This window comes from Coregonus clupeaformis, unplaced genomic scaffold (assembly GCF_020615455.1).
Source record: "Coregonus clupeaformis isolate EN_2021a unplaced genomic scaffold, ASM2061545v1 scaf0661, whole genome shotgun sequence".
In the NCBI taxonomy this organism is placed as follows: domain Eukaryota; kingdom Metazoa; phylum Chordata; class Actinopteri; order Salmoniformes; family Salmonidae; genus Coregonus; species Coregonus clupeaformis.
In genome coordinates this window covers 120880-136036 of record NW_025534116.1, presented here as the reverse complement: position 1 = coordinate 136036, position 15157 = coordinate 120880, and the positions used below count along the sequence as shown (strand labels likewise).

The 15157-nt window shown below is 42.9% G+C and overlaps 1 protein-coding gene across 1 annotated transcript; it reads right to left on the bottom strand.

Moving 5' to 3' along the window:
* Positions 1–419: 419 nt before the first annotated feature.
* LOC121540646 (tripartite motif-containing protein 16-like) lies at positions 420–14418 on the bottom strand. The gene is made up of 6 exons (XM_045216275.1): positions 13822–14418; positions 13301–13396; positions 1616–1849; positions 1356–1515; positions 1171–1230; positions 420–928 (listed from the first exon to the last, which is right to left on the bottom strand). The coding sequence occupies exons 1-6, from the start codon at positions 14416–14418 to the stop codon at positions 420–422; spliced, it is 1656 nt and encodes a 551-aa protein (XP_045072210.1).
* Positions 14419–15157: the final 739 nt, after the last annotated feature.

Sequence of the window (15157 nt, the reverse complement as noted above, 5' to 3'; positions counted from 1 at the left end):
TCCTGGAGCATTTTCCATGCAGCTCCAGGTGACAGAGAAAACATCAATTATGGCCGAGACTTCAAGCTGTTCAATGATACTGAGGAAATTTACATAGAGACAGAGAACACATCAATATGATTAATGTGAATGTACAAGATTAAAACATTGCACAAATATGAATGCATTGAATTGTAATTCATAACATCTTCTGAAAATCAAATCAGTCAAATAATTGTACATAAAACAGAGCAGAATGAATCATCACATCTGGGGACCATCACCACCAGCATGACTAGTATCTATGTGGACCCTACTACAGTTTAACCAGCTCAGCTATAGACTACACCAGCATGACTAGTATCTATGTGGACCCTACTACAGTTTAACCAGCTCAGCTATAGACTACACCAGCATGACTAGTATCTATGTGGACCCTACTACAGTTTAACCAGCTCAGCAGTACCAGAGAGATAAAACCCAGGATAGAGGGGCTGAGTGAATGTGGTCTGGACTCTGTGGAGGAGGGTCATTGTATCAGAGACACTGTAGAAGGACAGAGCACCTGCCTTGTGATCCAGGTCCACTCCTACTCTGGAGGACTGAGGGCCTGATACTTTAGTCTTAACATTATTGTGTCTGAACCAATAACCACCACTATAGTAGTGTAAACTCCAGGAATTGTCATTCTGTCCAAATCCACCATCTGTCCCTGTTCTGCTGATGTCTTTATATGAGACTGCTGTAACACACACCCCACTCCACTCCACCTCCCAGTAACAGCGTCCAGACAGACCCTCTCTACACAGAACCATACTGTAGTTGGTGAATCTGTCTGGATGATCAGGATATGGTTGGACTTGGCCTGTATAGGTCACCTTTCTGTTCCCTTCAGACAGAGACAGGTGTGTGTTTGCTGTGTTTGGGTCAAGTGTGAGCTGACAGGAATCTGGGAGAAGAGCAGAGCAGAGACCAATGAGGGGAGTTAGAATAATAAGTGAAGTCAGATACTGTATCTACCCTGTCTTTAATTAGAGCACAGCAGAGATCAAATCAGAGAAATATGAGGAGTCAGATAGATACCCAGTCTTTGATTAGATCTACTATTGCTATATATTTCTAGAGGGATTGCTAGGAGTGTCAGTAAAAAGAGACTCACATTGTTAGTTACTTCAGAATAAAGAGACTCACATTGTAAGAACTGTTCTCTGGTCTTGGGCTCTGGAGGCAGTACAACCTCCACTATATTCACTACAGACACACAAACACATTCACAGAGAGAGGGAATGTTATCATCATACCATATTCCACATGTATATGACTAGTAGGGAACTTTCAATGGTCTAAAGTTGATGTTCTTATTATTTTCAACACACCTGTAGTGGAGATCTTGGTCCATTCTCCTTTAAGGACGTCTTCTAGTTTCTCTCTCAGTTCAGACACAGTCTTACTCACATCTCCAAAGTACTGAAGAGGACGGACAACGATGCTGGGTAAGTCTGAAGATACACTGGTACTGGAGAGAGACTGATAACTCTGGAGAGAGAGAGAGAGAGAGAGAGAGAGTGAGAGGGAGCAGAACCAAATGATTGAGAGTTTTAATTTCATATCACATGTATCAAGGCAGTTGAGTTACCTGGAGGAAATGGATGTGATCCTCTGTGTGTGAGAGCTGCTCCAGCTCAGTGCTTCTCTTCCTCAGCTCAGCTATCTCCTGCTCCAGTTGCTCCAGGAGTCCTTCAGCTTGACTCACTAGAGCCTTCTCTTGGGCTCTGATCAGCTCCTTCACCTCAGAGCGCCTTTTCTCAATGGAGCGGATCAGCTCGGTAAAGATCTTATCACTGTCCTCCACTGCTGCCTGTGCAGAGCTCTGTTAAGAGAGAGAGAGAGAGAGAGAGAGAGAGAGAGACTTGTCTTACTTTAATGAGCCATCCTCATTACACTAACAACCCCACCCCTAAAAACACATTGCGTGACACCACAACCTCCACACAATCACATTATCCAGTACCCAACACCACAGTACAATACACCATCCAGCACCACATTCCAACCGTCCATCCAACCCCTCCTCTCCAGCCGTACAGACAGCCCCCCTGAGCCCCCATACCTCCTGAAACATCTCCACACTGTTGATCATTTTGTACAACTCAAACTCAACCCTAAGGCGCAACAGTAATGGCATTACCCTGGCAACACAGAAAAAACATGATGAACAGTCTGTCATTGCAGAAAACGGACACCCCTCCCCAACTCCCAGGTCAACCCGAGCCAACCAGCTATTGGTGTCCAGGCCTCCATGTAATACCCTCCACTGGAGGACCCCTGACCTTTCCAGCACTGGGAGCTTATAGAGCACCCTCCACCTACACCCTGCCATGCTCTCAGCCCCCACAACCCCCTGCCACTGATGCCCCTTCACTCCCGCTAAGCTCCTGATGTGTCTAACCTTGACACTGAGGGTGTACAGCACCTTACCCCCCACCTCCTCAAACTCCCCCAGGCTCAGAGTGTTAAAAGTCAGTAAGTCCTCCGGACTCTCCTGCCAGTCCCCAGTCTCTGCTGTCACTTGCAGTGGTGGAAACTGTGGTGGCCCCTTCTCAGGCTGCTCCAGCCCCCTCCTCACTGGGTCAGGCAGAGCCTCCTGGAACTCCCCCATGACTCTCTCCAGCAGCCTAAGAGACGTTTGTCCCGCCTGCTGTGCTGACTCTTGGGGGGTTTTCCACCCCCCGGCAACCGCAGGTCTGCTAGTCTCCTGATGCCTGCTGCCATTAAAGGTCCCTGCAGGATGGCTGAATCAGTGGACCTCAACAGGATCAGTGGGTTGTGGAAGATGGGCTCCTCCCATACCCATGTCCCAGGCACCACACCCCCCTCTCCTGTGGGCCTCAGCAGCTGCCAGGCCCTCAGTACTGCAGCATAGAAATCAGAGACCCCTGCTGTATTGAGTCTCTCCTGCCGCATGATGAAGAGCTGCTGATCCAGCCCCAAACCACCAGCCCTCCTCAACAGAGCACATGCTGGTTCCCTCCAGCCCACCTCCGTACGGTACAGTAGCCTCTGCGCCACTTTGAGTCAGAACGATGGAACTGTCCCTGGTGAATGCCCCTCCCTACCCAGACTGGCCTACTGAGCCCTCCCCACACCTTGACCATACATGAAGCCCCAGCGTACAACATTTGAACACAGGCCACAAAATTCTCCCCACAAGCAAAACAACACATTGAACAGATATTCATGGTCCACCCTATCAAAGGCTTTCTCCTGATTATGAACAGATTGTCTGTGTTTGAGCGTCCTGGTACACAGTACGTTTGGTACTTGTGTACAATAGAGTCCAGGTGGGACTTGAGTCTGTTAACAAGGACCTTGGTAAAGACCTTATAGTCCAAACAGAGCAATGCCACAGGCCTCCAGTTCTTTAAGTCGCTCAAATCCCCTTTTTTTTTGGGCAGGAGAGTCAAAGCCTCCCCGTCTACAGCTTAGCGACAGCTCCCCCACCCCGACGCACTCACGCAACACACATCCTGTAAAATAATTCCCCAGAACTTTTTATAAAAATCCACAGGCAGACCGTCTGAGAGACAGCAGCTGAGAGTTTGTGAAAGGCCTGGGAAATGTCTATTTGATTTCTCTGTGACAGAGAGAGTTTGTAAAGGTCTGTGAGCAGAACCTGAGAACACCCAGGATCACAGAGTTCTGCCCTCTATAAATCAGAGTACAACTCCACAGCCTCATCTCCTCACAACAGAAGTTACCCACCCATCAGGCTCCCTCATCTCTCTCTTGCAAGATCAGTTAGGCCCAGTAGGAGCAGTAATGGTTCAGATTTTAATAGCAGGTTTGATAGCACTGTGTGTGATGTTTGTAATTTGTTACTGACCTTTGAGAAAGCTATGATATAGAAATAGGTTGGAGTTGTGATGCCTGGAGACAACACTCAGATGCCGTTGTTGACTGTTCCTGATCTGGATGAAGAGGGACAAGTGGGACTGGATGGAGTATTGATGATAAATATCCTTTTTGAATATTTGATCATTTTTCCCCAAAAAAAATTCAATATTAGGGTGATTTTAGTATGATTTTATGAATAAAAGGGGGGAAGTGTATGAATGAATCACATTATCCTATTTCATTATTCTATCATTTATATTGATTCATACATCATTTATATATAATTTTTATATTCTTAGTTGATATTGATGTTTTAATTTGAAAATGTTGTTTTGCAAAAGATACTGTTTGGTCTTTTATTTTCTTCCAGAAGCATTTGGGGGAAAGTGTAAAGATTGAAATACTCAAACAAGGACAATATGAAGGGACAATATGAAAGGACAATGACTGGAGGAGATGGAACAAGGAAGGTGTGGAAAGGTTCCCATTCCATCATCAACAATGCATTGGAAGAGGAGACTACGGGGGAGATGAAGTGTAGTGGACTACATTCCAGTGTCTGCAATGAAATATAGACATATTTGCATGTGTAATACATAATTTGTGTCATAGTCTTAGGTATTATTTTTTGTAGAATGATATTTGATGTTATTGGATACATGTGGGGATCTTAGATGTTTTTGTTTATTTCGTGAATGCTTAGGGACAGGGAGTCTAGGCAGGGATAGAAGTCCACTATAGGGTCCGATGGGTTGACCAGCCTTGGTGTGGACATTTTGGATAGTATTTTGTTTGCAGGGGCTTACATGTGTATTTAATTGCATCATAGTTTCAAATGCATTGATAAGGATTTATGAGTTTATATCTAGGTGGTTGCCTGGGGCAGAGGGACCGTGAGAGAATTTTACTGTCTTGATTGATGGATAGATATCTGGAACGATGGCTGCCAGACAGTTTTTCGCTCTCACACTCCATAAAGATTTGTTCATATTTCATAGTAATATATTCACACTTCATAAACATTTATTCATATTTCATAGAAAGGTATTTACACTCTAGAGAATAATGTTTTTGGTTTAATGTTAAAGATACTCAATAAGATGAATTGTTACTTGTCATAATCCTATTCTGTTTGTTTTCGAGACTGTTTAGTCTCGAAGGGGGGAATGTCGTATATGAAGATTATGACGTTGTTAATGTTTTAAGTGGAATCGGAGAGAATGTATATTTTAGTTCAAAAGTAGCCAGTTGTAGGGTGACGCCCCAGGGGAGACAGGTGATTGGACAGCAGAGGGAGCAACCCATATTTTCGCATTGTTTATAAGTATGGGCTAGACGAAGAAGAGGTTAGAGCGACCATTGCAATCTGGGAAGTCGCTCTCCGGGTGTCATGACATCCGTCACTTATGCTGACATCTTGTGATATGAATAAACCTTATGATCCAAGTTCAGTATGAGCAGACTCCTTTGTTTATCAGCAATAATTGCCAGCATTTAATCGATACGACACCCTGTACTAGGTGCAGACACATTTATGAAAGCAAAGACAAGGTCATTGATTTTGGCTCTAACCACTAACAACCTACCCTTACACACCTCTTTTGCTACCCCTGCACTAAGATTTCTGCCATGGCTCAGCACCTGCGCCCCCTTCCACCAGACCCCCAATACACTTCATTAATCACATCACTGTGTGTCTCTTGCTAAAATAATCACGTTTAAATGTTTTGGTTTGACATATTCCCCCAGTCTCTGCCGCCGTTCATGTTAAGGAAGTCTAACCGTGAAATCTCCATAAGAGATGGGAGGGAAATCACCACAATCAGAAACCAGTAGAGAAGCCCATAAAGCTGCCATGCCAGAAAAAAACATCAATTTAAGCAGATTCTGAAGACATGTCCTTAAGAACCCATGACCCATTTTCTCAGCCTATACCGCTTCCTGGGTGAGAGGACACTAAACCCCTCATTCTTCATCACGTGTTGTACTGACCTTACAAACCTTCCAGGATCAATCAAATAAGACTCCAGCAGAACCTTCTTTTTCCCCCTTTAGTCTCCATCAGGAACCTAGAAAGTTCTCTCACCATATATACTGGGCCCTCAGCCTGACTGGCTGTCAGCTCTGGATCCAATGAGCCGTCTGAAAACGAGGCCTCCTCCTCCGCTCCCGCAGACTCACCTCCCCCTCTTCCTCCTATATTGGCACGGTACTGTCGTCCTCCTCCTCCCCAGTCTGCCCCCCTGCACTTCCCCCCTGATCAGAGCCTCTTCCCCAATGACAGCCAATATTTCCTGGGATGAGCCCACCAAACCTTTGTCGACCGGAGTCTTCAGCAACCTGCCTCTGCTCACGAAGCCATAGCAAATGAATTGAAGCGAACCATCACTGAGCCTCTTCTGACTGGAATGATCCTTAGAATTCAATTTTCCCTAAATGGCACCAAAAAACTTTTATTTCACCACTACAATCTGTTTTTAGGATGAAACAGAAAAAAATAAGTAATAAATAACAACTGGTGTAGAAAGTAAACATCCACACCTTGATGGTGCCAAGTGTGCTTATGTCTGCATTACCAGGAAGTAGGGAAAAAATGTTAACTTCTGACTATTTCTGGTCTAGCGATCGATGACAGCAGAGTACGCTGCCCAACCTGATGTCATTAGAAAGAGGAGATTATACTGATTAAAATGGTGTCCGACATGAAAAAAACTAAATATACACATTATGAGATATTTTCCGAAATATACCAGCATGCCTCTCCATTGGAAAACAATGGTGGGGAGCTCAGAGTTCCAAGGGCAAAAAGTAATTGGGGGCTAGCGTTTGATGACAACGGAGTATGCTGCCCAGTCTTACATCATTACAAAAAGGAGATTATCCTGATTCAAATGGTGTAGAACTTTAAACCATTAAAATAAATACATATATTTGACATAATTGGTGAAATAAACAGACATGTCCCTATTTCCCCAAAACAATGGCAGTCTGAAAGTTATAAGATCAGTATTTTATTTAACCAGCTTACCATTTATCTACGACCATTTGCCTTTTTGTGTTTAACATTTTGTGATTTGTAATCTAGCGGTTAAGAGCGTTGGGCAGTAACCGAAAGGTGGCTGGTTCGAATCCCCGAGCCGACTAGGTGAAAGATCTGTCGATGTACCCTTGTACAGATTTAGGCACATAACCCTAGTCCTTCTGAATAAGAGCGTCTGCTAAATGACTCACATGTAAATGTAAACTAGGCCTCTGTGAAAGCGTGGCAATAACTTATTAACTTTACATTATTCACAGACAGACTCCTCTGAAGGCAGGCAGGCAGCACACTCCTGAAAACGAACTGCTCAGCAAAGCAAAGGCTCTTTTGAGAGCTACCAGTTTTATATAGAAAGCTCATTTTCAGTGTCTGTATCCAGTGTCTGTCTTTATGTTAAGGGGGTGATAATGACAACCATCTAAATATATATATATATATATTTTGAATATATAATTAACTAAATGTATGGTGTTTTTGGTTAATGTCAGTTTCATTGTTTGTTATGCTATAAATTGTTATTTTATGGTTGTAAGTGATAAAATGAACTAGAACATTTTATATTTCGCAATTCCGTGTAATTATTACTTTAGTAAGTATATACACTTTATTCAGTACTACTGCAATTGCTTAATAATTCCAATAGATGGCAGCATAAGACCACAAATGAAATTTCAGAAGCTTAGTTTAGTTCTCTCCCTGGATATACCACCACTCCCCCTCACAGGAAAACTCCTGCGCAAGTGAGTGGCATGATGAGGTTAATTTCCTAACCTTGAGGGTTGCATGATGTAATTTATTGGCGGGCTGGAAGATGCACTCGTCTTTTCTATTCCGAGGCTGTTTACTCCAAATATGAGATATTAAGAAGGTTTCTATAATGCATGTTAACTAGGGTTGAGGTTAGCGCATCTGACTAGTGATTATTTGGCCGGGGTTCAATACCTGCTATAGTTCATATTTTGTTGCTCTCCCAAAAGCAACACAGGCCTAATCTGAGATATATAGCTAACTGTGAAGTAATGAGTGACAATTTTAGAAAATGATGGGACATAGTGTTTGGTTGCATGCTATTTTATGGTTAATCATATTGCTGCTTGTAGCCTATAACTGATGCTTCATGGTAATTCACGTAAAGACATTGGTGAGGCAGCTGAGAAATAAAGTGTATTTTTCTTATAAATTCTGTAGATCAGTCTCAAACCTGCCCCACCTATGACATGCCAATTGCTGGACTTTCACATAGAGGTTACTAGGTCACACCCAGTTCAAACCACATTTAAAAAATAAAACAAATGTGTTGTTTATCAAGTGTTCTGCCTTGCAATAATACATATAATAAAATGACTAATAAAGGTTACATAGGTTTTATTTAAAAAATAACAATAAATGCTTTTTAGTACTATAATGGTATTTACTAACATAAAAGTATTACTAAAATAGTTTATAAACGTGTTCTAGGCTACCCTACCCTAGAATTAGGGTTAGGGGTTAGAGTTAAGGTTAAAATAGGTTATAAGTAGGGTTAGAGTTTCTGTATAGCACTTTGTGACATCTGCTGATGTAAAAAGGACTTTATAAACACATTTGATTGATTGATTGTTAGGTTTAGGGTATTTAAAGCAAAAAAAATGAATAGGTTTATAGCTCTCTTGCTCCTCCCTGTGGCCTTCTGTGGGTACTACATACCTCATTCACGACACTTGCTAGGCTCATTATCTGAGGTAGCAACTGTGTCAGATCTATAAATTAATGAGCTACACCTATCCATTTAGTTTACAACTCAGTGAACCTGCGCAGCATTCGCTCAATTCAACTTACAGATTTCGACGCATATCAAATTACCCAGCAGTAATATAGAAAAAATGTAAAGGTTATTTCTTAATTGAAAAAAAATGTATTATGGCTGTTTAAAATCGTCCACATCTTGAAAAAGAGGACGGACATGCGTTTTGTTTAGGTTACACACCTTTTTCTGAAAGAAAATATGATTAACCGTGACCAGAAAATGTTTAATGTTTGATTGCTATGCGCCAACCATACGTAGCACTGTGGGTCACCACAACGTGTACCCAGCTGAACAGTGAGTTTGCTCACCAAGTAGTCATAACCTTGTTAATAATAAGTTACCTGAGGTGAAGCTACAATGTTAATACGGGCTGGTCTCATTACCAGCAATAGTGAAGCTGGCATTGTGACGCAGAACAATGGGCTGGGAATAGAACTTTCATTAGGCAAGTTGGTGCCACAGAGCTCAATACAACTAATAGGAGCTGGCAGGGTGAAACATGCCCTATTATTTCTAAACTACGGCGAGCATCTGGGACATATGGTAATATTATGAAACTGGGCTTCATGGCGGATGCAATGAAGTAGTTTTATCAGAAAAAGGCGTTCAAAATGTATTGTGTCCAGCCTAGTCCTAGCCCCCGCTGCCGGCTGGTCGCGCTTGTCTGCACTAACATTATGCCATACATCCCCACACTAGAAACACCCAAAACTATCTGTGCTAGCAAACCCTGCGTTCCACCCCTTCCCTGCGTAACCTTGAAGATTGTTAAGAAACAAATATTGGTCTACGAAAAGAGACAACATGTTTAACGGACTACACTTGCCACCCAGCCGAGAGCACACGAAAACCACTTGCAAAATTACCAAAACGAACCAACTACTTGCGGTCTGTTCGTAAGTAATAAACGGAGGCTGATTAGCCACCACAACTCTTGTCGAAAGAGGCGAAATCTGCAACAACACACCGCTCACAAAAATTCCACTGCAACAAGACAAACCTTTTTCATTAACACGACCACCGCCTTGTTCATTCTGGATGCAGAGTGCATATGTTCTGCTCCAACCTGTTCGCCGACCATGAGCAAAACTTCCTCCACACCTTTTTCCGGAACGCACCCGAGCGACAGCATTTCTTCTCCACTCGGTTGAGGCCATCACGCCGCCCTAACAAACTACCCCTACTCCCCCCTCAACTCTAAACGATAAACAGTGGAAACCAATAAACAAACCCTCCACCATGAGAAAATAAATCCAGAAAATACGCAAGAACCAAAAGAAAAAAGAATAGTAGCCCTCCTCACGAACCACAAAACCAACTTCTTCTTCTATGACATAATGGCGGTCCACAAACCAACGTTAAAGGTGCATGCCGCCACCTACTGTGCTGGAGTGTGTGGTCAATCACGGTTTACAACATTTCTAAATCCTCCTACCTAACTCAGTACTTCTGAGAAAATTAAGAAGAGCCCTACTAACTTCTAATAGACCCTCCCCCATCCCCAAAATCCCTTCCACACCCCCCCAACCCCGTCCAACCTCAATGACCCTACACTTCAATCTTTCCCTCTCTTCAACATACTTACAACAATATAACAACATATGCTCCACCGTTTCATCGACCGTACCCTCCAGACACAAACCATTCCCATGCTTGCCAACCAGATGTAATGACGAGATCAATGTACAATGTTCTAAGCGCAATCGAGTAAACACCACCTCTTCCTTCCTAATCTGACCTTTGAATCTTGGTCCATCGACCTTTCTGTAAAACTGTAAACTATTCATATAAATGCCGGCCCTTGTGCTCAGAGTACCATCTCTTCTGCCACACATCTATCAAAATGGCTCTGATCTTACATTTGGCCTCACCTCTACCCAGTGGAACATTAATATCAATTATATCTCGTTTCAAAGCTCTTTTAGCTAACTGGTCTACAATTTAATTCCTTTCCACACCCGAATGTGCTGGGACCCAGCAGAATCTCTTTACTACACCTATTCTCTCAATTCTCCATAATAACATTAATACCTCCAATAGCAGGTAACTCCTATTAGATTTACCAGATGATAAACTATTCAATACAGACAAAGAATCTGAGAATACTATAATTCTAACAGGTTGTACGTCCTCCACCCACTGGAGGGCAACTATTATCGCCAACAGTTCAACTGAGTATACTGACAGTTCATCTGTTAGTCTTCTACATATCTGCACATCAAATTCAGGAATGTAAACGCCTGCTCCTGTGAGCCCACTATCTGGGTCCTTGGATCCATCTGTGAAAAGCGGTAAAAAAGCATAAAAACTTCTACCAATGTAATTGTCAACCAGTTTCACTATATCACTGACTTCTGACCAATCTTTCCTTTTCTCTACCAAGGTTAGATCAACAACAGGGTCTGGGAGTAACCATGAAGGAACATCCCCTATCACCACAGAAGGGCCAACCTCCAACTCCCTCAAACCACTCTCATCAGCAAGCTTTCCAACTGTCCAACCAAAACCACTGCCTTGTCTACTAGTATATTACAATTGTCTGTCAGCACCCTATTCATAACCAGAGACCCACACAACCAACTACCGCGGAAGTTAATGAATGAGAGAGACAGAGACATCGTTACAACACTGTACATAGCCATAATATAATGGTTCTTCTTCTTTGGAGTTTAACGGCGGTTGGCATCCAATATGTTGCATTACCGCCCCCAACTGGACTATAATATAAATCCATTATACTTTGTTATACAAAATGGGAAAAGGGGATATTATAATAATACAAAAAACACCCTTCCAACTAACCCTACACTCATTAAATACCCACTACCCCATTCCACTACTTTGACCCTATCTGCTCCTGCACCATGCCAACGGCCTGGGAGGACGGGACACCACCACTCAACAAACCCTGTAACTCTTCTGAAGTCTAATCTTGTATGCCCAAATACTTCTCTGCAGCTGCCACCACAACATCTATTTTCTGTGATTTACGTTCCATTTCTGCGGTACAGTTGATAACCATTGCTATGAACTCTAAGAAGCTATCTTTACTAAAGCATATATCACTCGTTGGCCTATCCCTCTGTGCTGGCACAGATCTACTACTCACAGGGATCCTCTCAGGATCTCTCACCCTTGACCCATCCTCCTCTACTTTCTTCACTGCCTCAGCATATGACACCTTCTGCACTACTCTGACTCTAGCCACCTCAACCTGCCTCTCTCGCACCGGACACTTCCAATCCCCAGCAACATGGGCATCCCAACAGTTGACACACACAACTTTATCCACCGAAACTACACAAACCTCTATCCCATGCCCTCCTGCACACTTCCCACATCTTGGAATCTCCCTCCTACAAACTGCTGCAACATGACCATAAACGTTGCACCTGAATCAGCGCAGTGGATTCGCCACAAAAGCTCTAACAGGATAACTCATATATCCTAACATGACTTTATCGGGTAAAGACTCAAAACTCAAAAGGACTGACAGTGACTCCTCTGTTTCACCACGCTCAACACGGGGTCTGCGTCCCCACCAAACGGCGGGAATCACAAACACCAGGAATCTTCATCTTCAATTGCTCCACTTCTACACTTAATGCTATCCCAGAAATCACTCCTTTCAATGGTGCCCTGTTCCTAAGAGCAAAGCAAGAAACAGATCATGACCCAAGTTGCGTGACACGGAGCGCCCACTCCCTCTGGTCAGAAGAAACACAAACAAATATCACAAGTCCACTACAGGTTACCTTCACTGATTCAACTGCACCCAACTCCTTTCCCACCCACCCTGAAACCACAAATGGATCTGCCAAAAGGTATGGATCCACTTTCTCCAAAAATGTAACTCCTACTGCACCAGATTCTTCTTTATCATGTCCATTGATGCCAGGCTCTGGTTCTGAGCTATTCACCACACCTTCTACCTCACTTAACTCTCCCTCATTCATTTCCATTTCACCTCCAGAACCCGGTCTGACTCACTCTGTTTTCACTTGAATTATAACATTTGAAATGTCTCTATTACTTTGAAACGTTTGTGTAACGTTTACTGTTCATTTCTGATCATTGATTTCACTTTCGTTTATTATTTATTTAACCTGCTTTGGTAATGTAACATGTTTCCCATGTCAATAAAGCCCATTTAATTGAATTGAGAGAGAGTGAGAGAGAGAGAGCTCTGTTAATGTATAGCGGACATGAGTCACTCATGGTTACTCATGGTTATGTGATGAGGTAGCCCACTTGTGACTTTAAAATCAGTGTCGGCCCATTAGGGAATCTCCTCTTGGTGTAACATAATAATATATAATATGCCATTTACCAGACGCTTTTATCCAAAGCGACTTACAGTCATGTGTGCACACATTTTTACGTATGGGTGGTCCCGGGGATCGAACCCCCAAGATGTTGGTTTCTCCCGCAGTAGACCCGGGTTCATATTCCGTCAGTTACATTAAGCCGTGTGTTCTCTGAAAGGGGTCCTGTTTCCAACAGTGGGGTCAGTGGGATTAGATAGAGGCCTGTCTCTCTCCCTCTCTCTGACTGGAGGAGAGAAGTGAAATGGTGTGTCTCCTCTGGTCAACAATACTCACCTTGAGAGACTCCACAGCCTGTTGGAGCTCCTTCAGCTCCTTCTCTCTCTCCTGGAATCTCTGCTGGACCTTCTGCTGACTCATCCCCAGCTGCCTCTGTGGAGAATCACTCTTCAATGAGCTATCAAGCTTTATTTGTCCACTAGATCAATAGTATAGTAATGTGACATAGGGCACATAGAGAGGAAGGTATATAATCTTGAGGAAGTCACTTTCCAATATTATATTTGTTCATCTTGCTATGTGATAGATTATAGTTTTTATGGTAGGCGTACACGTATCAAAGGGTTAAGGCTGAACTTTGGACTTATAAAAGGGCATTCAGAATGATAATAGTGTTTGACTTTAGAAAATGGTGATACATTTGGATCAAACTCAATATACTCAAGGTTTGTGTTCATATTTATTCTGCAGAGGATTGATTTCATTTGAATGATCTCATATTCAAACAGCCTTAGTTTCTACTGTATCTTTAATTATTTGTTTATCAGACAGTCACCAACAAGTAGTTCTGGTCTTACCTGTTTCTCAGTCCTCTCTGCTGCAGCTGACACTGTATCATGGCCTTTATGTTCATCCATCACACACTGATAACAGATACACTGCTGATCGGTACGACAGTAAACCTCCAGCAGTTTGTCATGATGAGAGCAGATCTTCTCCTGTAGTTGTGCGGTGGCTTTGACCAGCTTGTGCTTCTTCAAAGCAGGAGATTCATAGTGAGATTGGAGGTGAGTCTCACAGTAAGAGGCCAGACACACCAGACAGGAAATGAGGGCTTTCCGCTTTCTGGTCCCAGTGCAGACATCACACGCCACATCTCCAGGTCCAGCATAGCACAGAGCAGGAGGGGGAGCAGCCTGGAGTCCTGTCTTCTTCAGTTTCTCCACCACTTCAGCCAACATGTTATTTTTCCTCAGATTAGGCCTTGGAGTGAAGGTCTCTCTGCACTGAGGACAGCTACAGACCCCTTTCAGAACTTCTTGATCCCAGCAGCCCTCAATACAGCTCCTACAGTAACTGTGTCCACAGGGAATAACCACCGGCTCCTTCAGTAAATCCAGACAGACAGAACAACAGAACTGGTCCTGGTCCAGCAGAACTCCCTGCTGAGCCATTTGGACGGTTGTTCACTCTCACACAGACAGACGACACAGAGACTCAGATCAGTTTTGTTTCCTCAAAAGAAAGTTTGTGGGACTTCCTGGTTCTGCCAGAAGGGTGGGGTTAGAGGGAGGAGGGGTTAGAGAGAGAGAGAGAGAGAGAGAGAGAGAGAGAGAGAGAGAGAGAGAGAGAGAGAGAGAGAGAGAGAGAGAGAGAGAGAGAGAGAGAGAGAGAACTGTACGCAATGTTAATAGAGACAAAGATTTGTGTTCCTAGGTTAGGGCCCTTAATATGGAATAAATTAAATAGAGTGGTTAGAATATATAAAGTGTAACAGTTTATGAAGTACATATATATAATGCTTTTAATGAATTGTGTAATGCCTTAAACGTATGTGCTATGACACTAACTATAACCATCCATAATAACTAATACGTGGTTGTAAAACTGTACAATGTGTTATAGATAATTAGCTACAATGGGGGAGGGGGGACTTGAAATGTACTGTAGCTGAAATGAATACCGTATGTATTGACTGATCATTGAGAATGATGTAACACTTTACATTACAGTGTGTTTATTGGTGTGTAATTATTCCTGTTAGTACAGTGGTGTAAAAGTACTGTGATGCCTCATTCTTACACTGTACTAGCAGCAGTAACCCTAGCCAGTAATAAGGCTACTGTAATGGAAATTGTTACAGGAAATATAAAGGAAGGATTTATACATGTCATCTATGATATACTGTATGTA